Source organism: Sorex fumeus, unplaced genomic scaffold (genome assembly GCF_029834395.1).
Source record: "Sorex fumeus unplaced genomic scaffold, SorFum_2.1 ptg000098l, whole genome shotgun sequence".
Taxonomy (NCBI): Eukaryota; Metazoa; Chordata; class Mammalia; order Eulipotyphla; family Soricidae; genus Sorex; species Sorex fumeus.
In genome coordinates this window covers 74,266,586-74,285,721 of record NW_026606155.1, presented here as the reverse complement: position 1 = coordinate 74,285,721, position 19,136 = coordinate 74,266,586, and the positions used below count along the sequence as shown (strand labels likewise).

General features: G+C 41.7%; 1 protein-coding gene across 1 annotated transcript in view; it reads right to left on the bottom strand.

Annotated features, from left to right (window-relative positions):
* Positions 1-19,136, bottom strand: part of SUPT16H (SPT16 homolog, facilitates chromatin remodeling subunit) — a 44,791-nt gene that overhangs the window by 12,637 nt on the left and 13,018 nt on the right. Inside the window, exons 2-15 of the mRNA XM_056133455.1 lie at positions 17,646-17,738; positions 15,459-15,629; positions 14,179-14,331; positions 12,856-13,002; positions 12,346-12,497; positions 9,684-9,856; positions 5,905-5,995; positions 4,109-4,182; positions 3,546-3,658; positions 2,051-2,116; positions 1,842-1,937; positions 1,615-1,730; positions 1,375-1,528; positions 617-744 (exon numbers count right to left, since the gene is read on the bottom strand). Coding sequence (XP_055989430.1) covers positions 617-744; positions 1,375-1,528; positions 1,615-1,730; positions 1,842-1,937; positions 2,051-2,116; positions 3,546-3,658; positions 4,109-4,182; positions 5,905-5,995; positions 9,684-9,856; positions 12,346-12,497; positions 12,856-13,002; positions 14,179-14,331; positions 15,459-15,629; positions 17,646-17,738 — 1,727 coding nt within the window. The remainder of the gene's footprint in view (positions 1-616; positions 745-1,374; positions 1,529-1,614; positions 1,731-1,841; positions 1,938-2,050; positions 2,117-3,545; positions 3,659-4,108; positions 4,183-5,904; positions 5,996-9,683; positions 9,857-12,345; positions 12,498-12,855; positions 13,003-14,178; positions 14,332-15,458; positions 15,630-17,645; positions 17,739-19,136) is intronic.

The window sequence follows — 19,136 nt, the reverse complement described above, 5'->3', positions numbered from 1 at the left end:
ATCTCTTTGTTCTCTCCCACAGAATACTGCACACTGATAATCTGCTGGTGGGTGAAATCAATTATTTTTCTTTTCCTTTTTTGAGGGAGAAATGGTAGTGTTTGGGCGACACGTGGTTCTGTGCTCAGAAAACCGTGCACAGTGAACCTTGAGGTACCACTCACAATTCTAGGAATAAACCAGGGCTGTTCACATTCAGGGCAAATGCCTTAACCCCTGTTCTAGATCCAGTCCCCAGTCGCTTATTTTTCTTTTTGGGGGGCAACATCCAGCGGTTCAGGACTCATTCCTGGCTCTATGCTCATAGATAGGCTAAATGGGATGATAGGGATCAGCTGCATGCAAATCAAGTTCTCTACCCAGCCCCTCACTGATTTTTTTCAAATGTGGTATTACCCCCCTAAATTATTCTATTTCACACCAGGAAAGAGCAGAATTCAATGTGACATGTATTTCCTTATTTGAGATTATGAAATATGTACTAATATTTTCATCATCATAACAGGACGAAGCTCTTAAGGTGATTCTACACAAGTGCTGTGAGGAGAGGCGCAGCAGAGAAGGAAAGTTTCACCAGCCAGCAGTGACTAGGGGTGGCTTTTGCCTAGGGACTCACATTTCCTTGACAAACGTGGCTTCTGGGTTAGGAAAGATGTTGCCCTCATTCCTGCCCAGAGCACTGCCTGGGCAATAGAAGTTGATTCGCAAGTAAGTGTAATCTCCTTCCACGGACATACTTATATTCTGTTCAAAGAAAGGAAAAACATTAAAACAAAGACAAATGTTTTTTTCTAGGAAACACTGGTGATTATAGAAATCTTAAAGTTAGATTAGGGGTACAACCCTAGTCTCTAAAGCTTACTCTTAATCTAAGACATAGTTCATCTTTTTTTCAATGACTAATTTCCATAACAATCATTAGTTTTTGGGATGGGTATGGCTTCTGGACCACACTCAATGGTGCTGGGGTGAGGAGACGACCCCCACAGAAATGCTCAAGGGTCACTCCCTGTATGCTTGGGGGACTGTGCTGTGTGTGAAGGGTGTGCCCCGAAACCCCTAAGTACACTGAGCTATGGGTATCACTTAGCTTTTAAGAAAGCTTTTACCATGTGCCCAATACACAACTGGTTAAAAAAAACTTAGAAGTTCAAGGAAAGACAAGCAAATGCTGTTTTCAGACAAGATAATTTTACTGTTCGAAGGGAAAATTGAAAAGGAAGAATTTTAGCAAATCAGAGAGGAGTAACTCTGAAAGTAAGAAGTGTAGAGTTTCAATGTGAAGAGAGTAAGAGACAATTTAGACAGAACAATCCACAAGCCCAATTCATGTTTTAAGAAGCAGTGCACATGGAATTTAATTCAAGTTAGTACCTTGATTGTGGCAATATGAAAAGGTGTTGCAATGCCAAACACAGGCATTATTACAGTCTCATATTTCTTATCAATATAGATCTTCATTTCCCGAATATGTGGCTCCTTAGGCATCAAAGACGGATTTTTATAGGACACATTGGATTTGCGAGCTCTAGCGTAGAGACAAAGAAGCATCTTTCATAAATGTCTGCAAATCACATATAACCTAAGAAACCTTCCTGCTCAATGCAAACTTACTTCTGAATCTGTTGTTCTCCTTTCTGTTCAGTCAGTCGTCTCTTGGCTTCCTCATTAAGTTGAGCTGCCAATTCTTTTTGATGTGCTCTTCGCTTCTCTTCTGCCGTCATCTCATTCTAAGGAAGGAGTAACTCAAATGATCAGCACATGTGACCCTCTGACATAAATATCGGTAAATCACACATAACCTAAGACAATCTCAATATTGTTTAAACCAGTAAACTTACTCGGGTTCTTTCCGTAAGTAATGCTGCCCGAGAACCTCTTCCTAGCAGGTCCTCGGCTTCATCTTTTTCCTCTTCCTCTTCTTCCTCATCCTCATTCTGTGGAGGAAAAGTCAGAATCAGAAATTCAAGTCTTAATTTCTTCAGTAAGTATTAGCTGTTTCTTCCCTGAACAAAACTTTCTACACAACTTGTGGTCATCTTCATCCTACCTTCAGAAAAATTCCCATATTCTTTACTTTCTTCTTCACCGAAGTGAGAACAGTGGCCGGTCCATCCTAGAATAAAAGAAAAAAGTCAGAGCCTTTAAACAGAAACATACTTTTAAACAAAATGTACACCTGGGCAATGCACCTTCTAAATGAATACTAAAATGGTTTTTTGGCGGGTAGGGTTTGGGCCACACAGAGTGATGCTCAAGGATTACCCTGGTGGTGCACAAGGGACCACATAGGATGCGGGGGATCAAACCTGGGTAGAATACTAATATTTATGATAATAAATAAATCCCATTTGTATATTACCAATTTCTGATTATAAGCTATATTTTGAGAGGCAATACTAAGATAATAATTAAGAATACAGATTTGATTTGAAACCTGAGTAAATCATTTTCCTAACATTTGGCAAATTATTTAAACTTCTCTTGCCTTAGTTTTCTGGGTATGAGGTGAATATATAGTTCATATGGTTACTGTATGGATTTAACGAATTAATGTATAAAAGTGATTACCTTATAATATGAACACTGAGTTGTTAGCAACTAGATCCTGCTAAATGAAAGATTAACAGTCAAAGACCACAAATGTTTGGAAGAGACAAATACTGAATGTAAAAAAAGTTTAGTCATTGTCTAGGTCAGGGGGACTAGGAGTGAAAAGAGGGAGTGACTGTTAATGGGTATTGACTTTCTTTGTGAGGTGATTAAAATGATCTAAAATTAGATTATGGGGATGGGCTGCACACTGTGAACATACTAAAAAAAATTCACTTAAATTTTATGCTTTTAGTGGGTAATTTGTATGATGTGTAAATTGTAGCCCAACTGGTTACTAAAAATTTAAAAACTGGCATTCCATACTGGAAATTTATTTAAAAATATTTCTTAATGTACTAAACCAAGTTTGTATAGGATTTTTTTACTTACTATTCTTTTGTTGTTTTGTTTTTTGATTTTGGTTTTTGGGCTACACCCAGCAGTCCAACAGTGTTAGTCCTGGTGGAGCTCAAGGGACCATATGGGTTGTTGGGGCTAAAACCTGGGTCAGCCCCATGAAAGCCAAGTACCCAACCCACTGTACTATCACTCTGGTCCCAGTGTCACAGAATTTCTCCCCTCAATTAAGCACTGGACTTTTCCCAGCATCCCTCATGGTCCCCCAAGCACCTCCAGGAGTAATTCCCAAGTGCAAAACCAGGAGTAACCCCTGTGCATAGACAGGTGTGACCCAAAAAGAAAAAAAAAAGAAACTACTACACTACTACTGATGACGATAATGAGTATCAAACTAGGGTCTCCCACATGAAAAGCATGTACCCCAGTCCTATGAGCTATCTTTCTAACCCTTAACAAAGACATTTAAGGAAAAACAAACAAACTAAACAAACATAAGCTACAAAACTGTACCTCAAAAGTCTATAAACACAGTTGGGTAGGTAGGGGGAGAAGGTCTATAACCGTTCAAGGGCTTAAGAAGCAATACAAACCTCATCCACAAGGACTGTGTCTCCAATGAATAGGGCATAAGTTTTCTCTTCTGGTTTCTTCCCGTCTTTGTTGGATAGATCTGAGAATCCCAAATTGATGCTGAAAACCATCCCTAGAACACAAAAAGAGGAATCAATCTATAGTAATAAATCACAAGTTTTATACAAAAAAGGTGATGATGAATCAAAATGAAATAAAATTTTAAAAAAAGTTATTTTCTTAGGCAAGGAAGATTGTAGAGGAACCTGCTTGCTATGGATGCAGCGGACCCCATTTGAGTCCCCAATACCTCATATGGTCTCCAAAACACCTCCAGATGTGACAGTAAGAGTCAGACTTAAGTCAGACTTAAGAGTACTACCGATTGTGGCTCACTCCCAGATGTGGCCCCAAGAAAAAAACAAAAGGCGCCTGTCTTTCATTTGGCAGAACCAGGTTCCCCATGTGTCCTGAGATGCAGAAGTGACCCTGAGCACAGAGCCGGGACTAAGTCTTGACCACCTGCAGTATGGCCCCCAAACAAATGAAATGTATTTTCTTATTGCATACCTGTAAAACTTACCTTTCTTTAGTTTGTACTGATTTTTACTATTAATTACTAAAGATCCTTCACGGAATTCAATTCCCATTCCAAACCTAAAAAGGAAATGAAGATAGTTTCAAAAAAGGAAAAACATGTTGAATGATTCACTCCTCTTGATCAGCAAATTAAAGAAGCAGATTTAGGGACTGGGGAAAGAGTATAGCAGATAGGGCATTTGCCTTGCACGTGGCTGGCTCAGGTTTGAACCCTGGTATCCCATATAAGGCCCCCCCAAGCCCACCATCAGTGACAGAGTGCCGAGCCTGGAGTAACCCATGAGCATTGCCAGGTGTGGTCCCAAAACAACAACAATAACAAAAAGAGATTCAGAATCTTTAGGCCCTTACTATGCTGAACATAAATGACTCATTAAGTACCTCAAGATAACTTTTCTTTGTCTGAGTCTAACTTTCAGCTTATTCACTCATTAAATCTTTAATCTTCTACTAAAACATCAAAACAGGGTTTTTTCCTTTCTTTTTCTGCAGGGAGCCTGTTAAGGACTATATAACCAAGTCAGCACTAACTGTATTAAAGAGGCATATTTCACTGGAATCTTGTTAATTATATTCATTAAGTCTCTTTGGTCCAGACTTATGCGATAGGTAGGGGCCAGAGAGATAGTACATGGGTTAATGCACTTGCCGTATATCCTACTGACCTCACTTTAGTATCAATCACATATGTTCACTGGAGCACACCAAGAGTGGTCACTCCCAAATCAAAAATCAAACCAAACTAAACCAAAAACACAGACTTCGTTTATAGGTCAATATAGCCCTCGACCAGAAGTCAAAAAAAAAAAAAAAAAAAAGATCTATAAAGCTAGTTTTCATTAAGGTTTTGTTTTCCCAAAATGTTTTTTGTTCTGTAAGATGTATTAGGTATATTTCTAAATTTTCAATGGCCAAAAATATTGTAGAAGCACTGGACTAGATAAAGATTTAGGTTGGGGAGATGGCTGAAAGGGTTGAATGCACACTTTAGATATAGAGATCTGGGTTGAATTTCCAGCACAGTAGGTCTCAGAGGGCATGAAGCCCTACCCAAGGAAATTTGCTCAAGCGGGCCCAGTAACGTCTCCATTGGAGACTTTGTTGTTACTGTGTTTGGCATATCGAATACTCTCGGTAGCTTGCCGGGCTCTCCGAGAGGGGCGGAGGAATCGAACTCGGGTCGGCCATGTTGGCCGCTTGTAAGGCGAACGCCCTACCCGCTGTACTATCGCTCCAGCCAAATAAAGTATTTTATTTATTTGGCTTTTTTGGGTCACACCTGGCAATGCTCAGAGGTTACTTCTGGTCCTGTACTCAGGAATTACTCCTGGCAGTGCTCGTGGGACCACATGAGATGCTGGGGATGGAACCTGGGTCGGGTGTGCGCAAGGCAAAGACTCTCCCTGATGGACTTTCACCCTGGCCCTATCTGTTGATGATACCTGGCAGTGTGCAGGGTTTACTCCTGATCTTCTATCATGGACCATATGGAATACTACAGATCAAACGTAAGCTAGTGGCTTGCAAGGCAAGTGTCCTACCCACTGTACTATCCCCTCTGGCCCCAAATAAAATCACATGAATAGTGATAGTACAGCAGGTAGGCACTTCATGTGGCTGAACCAGCTTCATTCCCCAACACCCCATATAGTCCTGATTCCACCAGGAGGGATCCCTGAACACAGAGCCAACATTAAGCTCAGCAACGCCAAGTGTGGTCCAAAAACAAAACAAAACAAAACAAAAAACGGATTCAGAATGTACATCATAGAACCCTACCCCAAGTTTTTGGTGATTTTGTTCAATAGCTCCGGCTTCTGCTTTTTAACCACATCCATGACAGCGTTATACACATCACATATCTTCACACCTATTAAGATAGAAAGGAAATATTAAAATGTCTTTCAAGACAAAAACAACTCAAGTATACTTTTCCTTTTCAGTGCCAGGAATTGAACTTGAGGTCTTACACATGCAAGTGCTCTATGCTGAGCTACACACCTGCCCCTCCCAAACGCAGTTATTTTGGGGATTCTGGACCGTAAGCAGCAGTGCTTAGGGGATCTAAGTGATGCTGAAGATTGAGCTGGGTCAGTCACATGCCAGGCAAGCGCCCGAACCCTGGTACTGTCTCTGTGGCTACTATCTGCATCTTTCTTATAATAGAAGGCAGAGGAGAGACATATACCCAGCAATGTTACTCCGGGCTCAGTACTTAGGGGATTGTGTAGTGCCAGATATCAAACCTGTGCCTCCTGCATGCAAGGCATGTACGTACTTCATCCTATTGGGTTATCTCTTTGTTGCCTACTGCTTACCCCCATTTTTATAAACTTTCTTTTCAGGTTCTTCCATGTGTGAGCAAAGGAATGTAGCTGCAGGAGTGGCAGTGCTAAGAAATTTGCATTCTAAAAAGAACATACTTAGGAAATTGGAGAGACAGAACATTGGCTAAGGGATTTGCCTTGCACATAGTTGACCCAGGCTTGATCATTGGCACCACGCTGGTTGCCCAAGCCCTGCTAGGGGTGACCCCTGAGCACAGCCAAAATAAATAACAATTCCAAAGAAACCAAACAAAAGTGATCACTCAGGGACCAGTGGGATAGCTCAAGGACTACAACTTGTGCCTGACATCATGTGGTCCCTAGTTCAATCCCTAGTTGCACAGAGCCCTCTTAGCAGAGATGGGCAGAGCCCTGGTGGCCACCTCACCATTAAACCACCCACCCTGCACAGTGAGATTGAGTACCACCAGTATTAATCGCTGGGCCCACTTGAGCACTACTTAGAAGGCACCTCAAATACAGAACCATCACCACATCCCACTGTGTTCTGAGATCACTCTTGGTAGTATTTGGGGTGATTATATATCATCTCCTGGATAGAACCTGGGTGAGTAGTTAGCTGTGTGCAAGGCAAGTGATCTATCCAACGTACTACCCCTCTAGCTTCCCTGTCATTTTTTCTTTTTTTCTTTTTTTTTTTGGATCACACAGGGCTGGAGCGATAGCACAGTGGTAGGGCATTTGCCTGGCGCACAGCCAGCCCGGCCAAGCCGGGTTCGATTCCTCTGCCCCTCTTGGAAGAGGCCGGCAAGCTACCAAGAGTATCTCACCCACACAGCAAAGCCTGGCAAGCTACCCGTGACGTATTCATATGCCAAACACAGTAATAAGTCTCAAAATGGAGACGTTACTGGGCCTGCTCGGGCAAATCGATGAATGGGAGGACAGTGACAGTGTATTTGGGCTGGAGCGATAGCACAGTGGTAGGGCATTTGCCTTGCACATGGCTGGCCTGGCCAAGTCAGGTTCGATTCCTCCGCCCCTCTAGGAGAGGCTGGCAAGCTACCCATTCAATATACCAAACACAGTAACAACTATTTTCACAATTTGTTGTGAGACGTTACTGGTGCCTGCTCGAGCAAATCGATGAACAACGGGAAGACAGTGCTACAGTGCTACAGTGGGATCACACACCCAGCAATGCATAGGAGCTACTCATGACTCTGCACTAAGGGTATTCCTGGCAGTGCTTGAGGGACGATATGGGGTGCTGGGGATCAAACCTGGGTCGGCTGTGTGCAAGGCAAATGCCCTCCCTGCTGTACTACAGCTCCAGCTCCCTCCCAGTCATTCTTAATCTAGGAGTCCATGGAACACCAGCTGACCATAGTGAAATACTTTAAATGCTAACAGCAGCATCATAATAATAACATTTTTAGTTTTATTTCTTTATACTTAAGTAACATGGTTTCAACAGTGGGAACATTTATGTTTTGATATAGTTACTACGCCTCGCTGCCACCAATGTGCCAGGACCCTTGCCACTGTATGTTACTTCTAATCCACCTCTTACCTCGCCCAAACTAATAGGTATACATTTTTAATTGTTTTTTTTTTGGGTTTGTTTTTATTTTGGGGCTATACCCTATGGTTTGCTCGAGCGGGCCCAGTAATGTCTCCATTGGAGACTTTGTTGTTACTGTGTTTGGCATATTGAATACGTCACGGGGAGCTTGCCAGGCTCTGCCATGAGGGCGAGATACTCTGGGTAGCTTGTCGGGCTCTCCGAGAGGGGCGGAGGAATCGAACTCGGGTCGGCCATGTTGGCTGCGTGCAAGGCAAACGCCCTACCGCTGTGCTGGTTGGGCCGGAGTGATAGCACAGCGGTAGGGCGTTTGCCTTGCACGCAGCCAACATGGCCGACCCGAGTTCGATTCCTCCGCCCCTCTCGGAGAGCCCGGCCAGCTACCGAGAGTATCTCGCCCGCACGGCAGAGCCTGGCAAGCTCCCCGTGACGTATTCGGTATGCCAGACACAGTAACAACAAAGTCTCCAATGGAGACGTTACTGGGCCCGCTTGAGCAAATCGATGAACAACGGGAGGGCCTTTACTTACTTTACCCCATGGTTCTCAGGGCTTACTCCTGGCTCCATAACCACTCCTAGTTAGTGGCCTTTGAGGACCATGTGGGGTGCTGGGGATTAAACCTGGGTTGATATGTGTTCTGCTTGCTTTTCTATTGCTCCAGACACCAGATAGATATACATGCCTTTTGAAACAAGTGAAGAACAGGAGTACTACTGATTTCTAGCCTTAATTTCTCAGAATTATATATATAATTTAAATCAGGAAAATTCAGAAATTGAAGTTTTAAAAGCTATCTGAGTGCATTTTGTCCTCATTAAATGGTCTACTCTATTTCTACCAATAGGACTTAAAATTGATTTCAGATATATAGGAACTGTATTTGGAAGCTGGGCTATCATGGGTATGCCAAAAAAGTGGTTTAAAGGCAGTTAAACTCCTACTTAGCCAATCAAGAGTGAAAGTCTCAAGGGAAATAAGGTGCTAATTATTTTGTTTCCTTTGGAGGTAGTATGTTGATTAGTAGGATTATTAGTTTGATGTGAAACTGAAATTTTTGGTATTCATATAAGTGGGACTGAAGTTACTTTCCAAAGAGAACTGGTCATGGTTGTCTTACGAAGATCTGAACATAGAAGTTAGCCAGTTTGTAAACAATATAAAACCACAATGATCACTCAGGCCGAAAACAAAATAAGATTCAAGAACTAAACGCTCAGATGATTTGGTGTCAATAAAATCTTATTTTATTTTTATTTATGGCTCTTGGGCCATACCTTGCAATGATCACGGCTAACTTCTAGCCCTGAACTCAGGAATCACTCTGGCAGAGCTTGGGGGACCACATGAAATGCTGGAGATCAAACTCGGGTTGGCTGCGTGCAAGGAAAGAGCCTTACTTGCTGTACTATCTCTCTGGTTCTCATTTTATTTTCAGTACAAGAGACTTGGAAATAAAAACCTAAATCAATACTAATGTTTTTGTTTTGGGCCATACCCAGTGTTGCTCAGGGGCTACGCCCGTCTTTGTCCAACGGTGCTCAGGAGACCATGCAGTGCTAGGGATCAAACCCAGGCTCTTGCATCCAAAGCATGTGCTCCAGCAATGAACTCTCTTGCTCTCTTTCCAGCCCTGAATGACATTCTTGTTCCATGATATGCAAATTTTCTCTAAGGTACCTTACCATGTCTTAATTCTTTTAGCATCTCCTCTTGAAGCTGGATCAAAAAGTTGTAATTTTCTTGAACTTCCTGAGAAGGGTCAACCATCAACGTGCGAACAAGGTTGGAACAGTAAGATTTGAAGCGAATGCCCATGGCACAAGTGATGGCTCCAAAGTGCATGTGATTCTTATCACTAAAGCCAAAGAAGAAAGCCATTCATTACTCATACTAGCAAAACCCTTAATGTCACTTAAACAGTAATGACAGTGATTATCTTTTCCTCCTGTATACCAAAGAAGAGGCAGAAGAACTTCTGTGGTTCTATCATTTTTTAAAAAAAAATTTGTGGTCATACCCAGTGATGTTCAGGGGTTATTTCTGGCTCTCTAATCAGGGATCACTCTTGGCAGTGCTCATCAGGGGCCAGAGTAGAGTATAGGAGTAGGGTGTTTACCTTGCACGTGGCTAACAGGCGTTTGATTCCTGGCATCCCAGATGGTTCCATGTCCTGTCCACCCCTTACACACTCTTCGCAAGTACCACCAGGAGTAATTCCTGAGTACAGAGCCAGGAGTAATCCCTAGACATTGCTGGGTTTGACCCCAAACCCACCCCCCAACCCACCAAAAAAATGACAGCTCTGTTTGTGGACCACGTCATATAGGATGTCAGGGATCGAACCTGGGTCAGCTGTGCCGTATGCAAGATAAGTATGTTACCTGCTGTACTATCTCTCCAGCCTCCAGAATAAGAACTTTGTTGTTGTTCTGGGGCCACACCTGGCAGTGCTCAGGGCTTACTCCTGGCTCTGCCTGCAGGGATCACTCCCGATGGGGCTCAAGGGACCATATGGGATCCCAACCTTTTAGAATAAAAATTCAGTAAAGACTGAGCCAGAGTGATAGGACAGTGCATAGGGCACTTGCCTTGTACACAGCTGATTCCAGGTTTGACCCCTGACAACCCATGGTTCCCTGAGAAGCTAGGAGGGATTCCTGAGCACACAGCATCGACGCACAATATTTTCATTATCATTCAGGATTTTCTAAAATTAGAAGAGGTGGGCCAGAGACAGTAGAGCAAGTAGGGTGTTTGTTAGGCACAGGGCTGACCAAGGCTTGGTTCCGTATCAGGGGTGACCCCTGAGTACAGTCAGTTGGGCCATCCCTGGCCCCCTTCCGTCAATCCAAAGGGAATTATCGCATATGGAATATTTATCCAGTAAGGTTTTATTGGTCTTGTTTTGTTTTGGGTCATATCCAGAGGTGCTTGGGGGTTACTTAAAGTTTAATGCTTTCTCCTCAGTGATGTTCAGGGGACTATGCTCAGGAATAAAACCGAAGCCTTGTGTATGCAAACCATGCACTCATTTCATACTGAACTCTCTACCCCTACTAAGATTTTAATGTTTGTTCTAACATGTTTTGTTCTTTTGTTCCCTGCCATATTCAACAACGCACACAAAAAAAATGTTTACAATCAAATGCTCAAGTAACGAATAAGATAAAAATATACATAGAATAGACAAGATAATGTAAAAGGCAGGCTAATGGCTAATAACAAAGCTATTGTTTATAACCTTATAAATTATATTTTTAAGTTGGAGGAGACAGACTAATTTAATGCCTTTAGTATATTCTGCAGTTTTAATTCCTTTGGCTATTAAATTTTTCTTTAGCCATTGAGAGCAACTTCATATTAATCCTATGGAGCGATAGCACAGCGGTAGGGCGTTTGCCTTGCACGCAGCCAACATGGTCGACCCGAGTTTGATTCCTCCGCCCCTCTCGGAGAGTCCGACAAGCTACCCAGAGTATCTCGCCCACATGGCAGAGCCTGGCAAGCTCCCCGTGACGTATTCGATATGCCAAACACGGTAATAACAAAGTCTCCAATGGAGACGTTACTGAGCCCGCTCGAGCAAATCGATGATCAACGGGAGGGCCTTTACTTTTACTTTACATTTTAACATGAACCCAAGAGATTTTTTGACAACTAAAATTTTTTTCTTTCTATTGTTTTATTGAAGAACAAGTTTTTTTTAATTTTTGCTTTTTGGGTCACACCCAGTGATGCTCTGGGGTTATTCCTGGCTCTGCACTCAGGAATTACTCCTGGCGGTGCTTGGGGGACGATATGGGATGCCGGGATCGAATCCGGGTTGGCCACGTGCAAGGCAATCACCCTACCTGCTGTGCTATTGTTCCGGTCCCTGAAGAACAAGTTTTATTTGGAACTTTTGAGGAAGTGGAGAGTGAGAGAAAGAATAATGAGCTCAAAAGAACATGGATTTCTCCAGAGTGGAGAAACACAACCCACCATTTAAATATTAAAGTACGAAAGTACACATCTCCAGAGGGGAAAATGTGGGCACCACGTATATGTGCTGGTAACACATGTGCTCAAGCAATCTAAGTGCTCAGGCAGCTTATGTGCACCAAGATTTTATTTCTTTTAACATTAAAACATTAAAAAAATATTAAGGTACTCTGCTATACATATTCATAGTTGAGTTTAAGGTATATAATGTTCCAACACCAATTCCACCACCAGTGTCCCCAGGTTCCCTCCCACCTCCTGTCAAGACACATTTTTGAGTTCTACAATTAAGTAAAAGTAAAAAAACACTGAAAGCTGACATCCTAACTGCTGTATTTTGAATGTAAGAACCCTTATACTTACCTCACCACACTGAACTTAAGGTTATAATTGCCACCACTCTGAATAATAGGAGGATAACACATTTCCACAGTGGAAGGATCTGCCCCAGCTAGATACTTTTTCTCTTCAATGGCCTTTTCCACAGACTCAGCCAATTTGCTATGCCGAACTTTCTGTAAGCATACCCAGGAATAAAACGATAGTTACTCCCTGAGGGTGGCAAAGAGGAGATTTGGGTTAATGCACTATATGTTGGTATACATGGAAGCAACTTCAGAGAACATGTGGAATTCACAATTACACATGGAAATCTCAACCAACCTCAAGAAAACAACACAGATTTAGAGTTATTTTGAAAGATGGCACCATTACACATCATCAACTTGTGTATCAAAATTTTAATTGGGGGGAGGGTAGTTTAATTCCCCAAGAAGTAGAAAATACATTTTAAAAAAAATCACAAAGTAATGCATCAGGGAGATTACTATTTTCTGCATCATTAAGAGAGTAAAGATTTTTTTCTCCATTTACCTCATCTGCATCGACTATTTCCATGACTCTCTCCTTGAAGAATTTGTTAAAGACTTCAGAAGTGATGCTGGCAGCTTTCTTCATTAAGTTGAGCTCCCCATCCTCCTTGACAGCAATGGTGTAGGCCACAACCGCACTGATATCTACCTGCAATCAAAGTGGTAGGAGTTTATAACATTCACTACGGAACTGCATTAAAGAAAATAAAAAAGTTTATCTCTAGGGGCTGCAGGAGATAGCACCGGGATCACGGGCCCATGCTCTGCATGAGCGAGGTATGAGTCTGATCCCCAACGATGAGTGTACCTCTGATGGACTCTCAGCACTGCTGGGTCTAAGCACTTACCTTAGGAAACCCCCCTCCATGTCCCTAAAACCATCTCTGTAAATAGGAGTACTGTCATCGATAAGCAGAATATGTAAAAAATTATTTTTTTGTGAGGTAAAATAGTCCTATTGAGGGAGGAAACCAATTCTAAGGAGCAAGTGTAATTCTCTACAGCGAGAAGAGAATAAAAAACACAAAGTAAAGGAAATGGATGATCTAGAGGAGACAGGCTACCCCAGGAGGAGTGCCAGTAAAATAGAGATCACACACCAGAGGCGGCATCTGAGCGAAGTGCACCCAAAGCAGGTAACTGAAGTTTACACCCAGACTACTAGAGGATGGAAGCAACTAGATAAAGGACAATTAGAAAAATTACACATCAAACAGGCGACTCCTAAGTGGAGTGGATACAGTGCACAAAACGGTAAAATAGTCTCTTCTTGGACTGAATAAACACTTGGAACAGGTTTTTACTAGATCTTTGTGTGTATTCCAAGAAGAGTCAAACTAATGTACCATTTAAAACGTAAATGTGTTTTTTTTTTTCATTTTTGGGCCATACCTAGCAGTGATCAGATCTTATTTTAGGTGGGGCTTATGGGACCATTATCTGGTGCCAGGGGAGCAAACCCAGGTTGGCTCCATGCAAGGCAAGCCCCTTACATGTTGTACTTTCGTCTCTGTAAATGCTTCTGTCTGAAGATTTTTGTAAAGGACGACAAAAGAAGAAATGCAGGAGAAGTGGGAATGGGAAACCCTATTTTTTGGAAAGGAGATTAGTCTTAATATCCCTCCCAAAGAGGGAAACTATCTCCTGAATGCTTCACTTCCGAATGAGAAGAGTAAAACTGGCTTGTTTTTGCAGAGGGAATAAGAAGTAGAAATGTGAATGTATAAGCTGTTCACCCAAAACAAATTCTCTGTACTATGTGTTATGAAAGTTGGTTATACTTTCAACCTCTCAGCTCTTCTGTGCTACTCTGGGATAGTCTTACTTTGTCAAAGCCCTCTTTGCTGAGGCAGTCGTTCCAGCTCTTCATAAACTCGCCAGGAAATCTGTCTTTGCTGAATACTCCAATCTTCTTGCCATTCTTACTCTCTTTGATGGCTTCAATCATTTTGTCAAAACTGCTCTTATTACTTTCATTCTATCCATGCCACAGGAAAGAAAAGAAAAGAGGTCAATTAGTTTTACAAGTAGCTGTGTATCCTCATAATAGGCACAGACAAAAATTCGAACTGTAAAGAATAAATTTTCCCCCTTTGCTCTACCTATTTTTCTTTTTTGCTTTTTGGGTCACACCCGGCGATGCACAGGAGTTACTCCTTGGCTCTGTACTCAGGAATTACTCCTGGCAGTGCTCAGGGGACCATATGGGATGCAGGGAATCAAACCTAGGTTGGCTGCGTGTAAGGCAAATGCCCCACCCGCTGTGCTATAGCTCCAGCCCCTACCCTACCTACTTCTAAGGGTGGTCTATAACACACCAGAAGTTAACACAAAATTTCTTTGGATGCTTTTATACAGTTAAGTGCCATGTAAGTTGAATTTTCCTTTTTTCCAGGAGCACGTGAAAATTCAAAAAATATTTTGGGGAAAAAAATCTTTTGTCAGGAGGGTATTATGACTCCCTACACCTCCAAAAATCACACTCAAGGGTCAGAGAGAGGGCTCAAAGGCTGAATTTGAATCCTAGATTTGACCCCCACGCTACATGCTCCTGTGAGCATAAAGTCAAGGCCCCAAACAAAAAATACATTTGCCAAAAGCTGGAAACAAGCACATTCTCTATCTTGGAGACTGGTCCAATGAGATAAATGCATTCTCAGCTTTCTACTCTGGAGAAGCTGGTGTCCGCAATGTATTTCTTTAAAAAGATTTTACTTAAAAAGAAAAAACTCTTCACTGGGGCTAGAGTGATAGCACAGCGGGTAGGGCATTTGCCTTGAACGCGGCCAACCCGGGTTCGAGTCCCAGCATTCCATATGGTCCCCTGAGCACTGCCAGGGGTAATTCCTGAGTGCAGAGCCAGGAGGAACCCCTGTGCATCTCCAGGTGTGACCCAAAAGCCAAAAAAAAAAAAAAACAAAAAACAAAAAAAAAACCCCAAAACTCTTTACTTCCAAAAAGTGAATGTGCAACGGAACATTACAGTTATAACCACAGTCAGTCAAAACCTTCCTCTTAGAGTCTTTCAAATTCCCAGATGGAAATTCTGTTTATCCTTTCAAAGGTACTTTCAAATTTATGACTTTTTTTTTAATCATTTCTGACCTTTTCTCGTATCAGCAGTGTGATGGCAGGAGCTCCATTAGCATTCTCATTGCCCTTAGTGTTGGCAATCTGTTTTAAGAACTCCACTTTTTTCTTGCTGGCCATGAAGATGATTTTCTCATCACAGAAGACCATTATAGTATCTGTTAGTTCATAACCAAAGAGCCATGTCTGTGGGAAATAACAACAGTATTTACAGATTTAGAAAGAACAAAAATCAATGTACTTATATAGGAATATTCATACAACAACAGAAATTAACTCCAAATTAACATAGAGTGGGGAAGCCTGCAAATAGACTGAAATGAAATGAGACTGGCCAGGAGTTGACAATTTATTAAAACAGAAAAATGGGACTGTGGCAGGCATACGGGAGTAGATAGATAAAAGCAAATAAAATGTTACTTTCCCGACTGTTTTGTTTGAAAAATTCTGTAAAAAAGAACATCAAATAATGTGGTCATTTGTGTTGCTAGGAATAATAATTTAGTAGGACAGAACCACATAAACAGATACATAGTCGTACCTCAGGAAACTGCATTTTACGCCCCCCCAAAGACTGCTAGTTGTTTATCAATTATTTCTCATCTTTTCTTGTATCTATGTTAAACAATCAGATTAAGCTGAATAAACTTCAAGCAAGTATCCATAAAAATGCAAGGCCTCCCACTTTCTTTCCATTCTCTATTCTTTTAGCTTTAATAGCTACAGTTCTAGCTATTTTTATATGAGGAACACAATGAATATTCCTTAATGGGAGGAAAGATCTAGAAAAAAAAAAAAACAAGGTTCCTTAGTTTCTCTATATAAGAGAAACTATTTACTTTTAATGCCAGGAATCAACCTTGTAAATCCTAGCCTCATTTATTGAATGAATTGTGAAGCACATACTCTACCACTGAGCTATAGTCCCAGCCCCAAAAGGAACACCTGATTTCAGCAGTTATGTAAGTCTTTATCATTAAAAAGTCCACCCCAATTTATATACTTCTATATTTCACTTAAGGTCTAAGTATGTGTATTTTGCTGAATTTCTATGAAAAGATTCTAGATGTACTCTAAGATGACGACCAATATTGAGTACTTAAAACCTTAGATGGAGAAATAGATTTTTTTAAGAATAAAATTTTAATTTATTAATTTGAAAAAAAAAAAAGGAAACAAAAAGTGTCAGTGAGGATGTGGCTAAAAAGGAGCTCCCATACACAGCAGTTGGGCCTTGAGACTTGGGACTGCAGCCTCTTGGAAAACTGTTTTGGAAGGATTTTATTTACTTATTTGATTCATATTTATTTATTGAATCACTGTGGGAAGAATTACAAAGATTTCAGGTTTATGTCTCGGTCAATGATCAAACACCTTTTCCTTCATCATTGTTTTTCACTACCAAATACCCCAATATACCCCCCTCCCACCCCTCCCGATGCCGATGAGGCAGATGATTTCTACTTAACTCTCTATCTACTTAGATTACATTCATCACTTTGACAAAAGATGCGCCATTATTGTTGAGTTTCCACCCAACAATCAGAACTGCTGAAAAGGCATAGTGAAATAATCTGTTTTCGATAGCTGGTTATGAGGACCATATGATTTTGGATTTTTGATATTTTACTTATTAAGTCTGGAGGGATTTCGGCCAAAAGCCAGACAATTACGAGATTGGTTTCAGTGGCTCGGGAGCCATGGCCGTGCCGGAGAGCTGCTCGTGGGGGGCAACTCGTGAACTCGGTAGGGCATGAAGGATGAACCAGGAACGCCCCCCTTCCCATGAGGTTGCAGTTGCCCTGTCACCGCCTGCTATACCTGGCTTTGCAATAAGCTCTGAGGCGGTAGGCACCTTGCTGCAGGGGGGTTGGGGGGGGGGGAATATTAGGGGGAAGGGAGTGACACCCTTTCCCTCCTGGGGAGGCATGAGGAATTTTTTTTTTCTTTTTAGGTCACACCTGGCAATGCACAGGGGTTACTCCTGGCTCTGCAATCAGGAATTACCCCTGGCGGTGCTCAGGGGACCATATGGGATGCTGGGAATCAAACCCAGGTTGGCCAAGTGCAAGGCAAACGCCCTACCCACCGTGCTATTGCTCCAACCCCCAGAAACTGATTTTTAACAGGGCCAGTGACTACCAGACTGAGCAAGGAGGTGTTTCAGAAGTAAACAGTGCAGTCAGCAACCCTTTCACTCACCTGTAAAGCAGTTGATTTGGCATAAACAATTTCTTCATCAACTCCCACTGACACAACAATAGCATCAACATTGGCATACTCATCTTCTCCTTTCTGAAAAATAAAGACCCATAATTTGGTCACTTCCTTTTACGCTAAAAAATATAAGAATATTGAATTCAATATTTATCCAGGATATGTAAAAAAATTTTCATAATAGAAATTTCAAGTTTAAGGCACAAATTTAATTTGCTTGACAACGTCACTGCCATTAGTCCTGTAGAACTCAATAGAGCCATATCTGATGGGGAAGCAACCAACCTGGCCTGGTATATGCAAGCAAATGCCCCAACAACCTCTGTATTTCGGTCCCAAGTTTTTTAATTTACTACTCATTTATACTTATGGTTCAGGAGCACAGGCTTCAAACAGGTACTCTAATTTTTATAACAGCTTTTTTGAGATAAAACACACACAGGGCTGAAGAGACAGCTCAACATGCTGGCTGAATGCATGCGGAGTATGCATGAGGCTTAGGTTTATTTAATATGGTGCATCACATAGGCCCCAGAGCAAGGAGTCAGGAGTAGACTCCTGAACATCACCAGTATGGCCTCAAAACAAAATACAGAAAAGTTTAAATTTTGAGGGGCCACAGCTAGCAGTGCTCGGAGGCCATGCTTCACAGAGTTTGGAAGACTGTCCATGGTGTAGGATCTGAACCACTGTTGGCAGAAAGAACTGCGTGCTTAGAACCAGAGAAAGAGTACCCAGATTAAGGTGCCGTGCCTATCTCTCTGGTTCTAAGTTCAATCTTTAAAACGAAACAAAACAAAACAATACAAAACCACCCCAACCCACAGATAATAATACAATCCACTTATTTAAGGGGGAAAATTAAATGTTTAGTGTTTTCGATTATATACCATCACAGTATAATTTTATGATTACTTTTAATTTTTTGTGGGTGCTGCAGCTGGTGATGCTGAGTGGTGCAGATGAGGGGAAGCAAATGGTGACTAGGGATCAAACTAAGAACCATTACCATTTCATCCACATTCCTGATGAACCAAAAAGAAACAAATGGCAATCATTATCCATCTGCCCCTAGTTGCCAGTAACAAATCTGTCTCCTACAAACTCGACTATTTTGAACACTTTCTATAGATATATTCATATGGGATCTTCTTTTGCTTAACATGCTTTCAAAATTCATTCAGGTTCTTACAGTATCAAATCTTGATCCACCCTCCCCCTTTTCAGTTTTTGGGCCACAGTGGGCAGTACTGGGGAAGCACTTCATATGCAAAGCAGGTATTCTAGCCTTTTGAGTAATCTTGCTGGACTTCTTTGCACTGCTGAAAAATATTCCATAGTACAAAAGTAACACTTATCCAATTAAAAATTTTTTTTTCTTTTTGGGTCACACCTGGTGATCCCCGGGGACCATATGGGATGCTGGGAATTGAACCCGGTAGGCCATGTGCAAGGCAATGGCCCTACCTGCTGTAC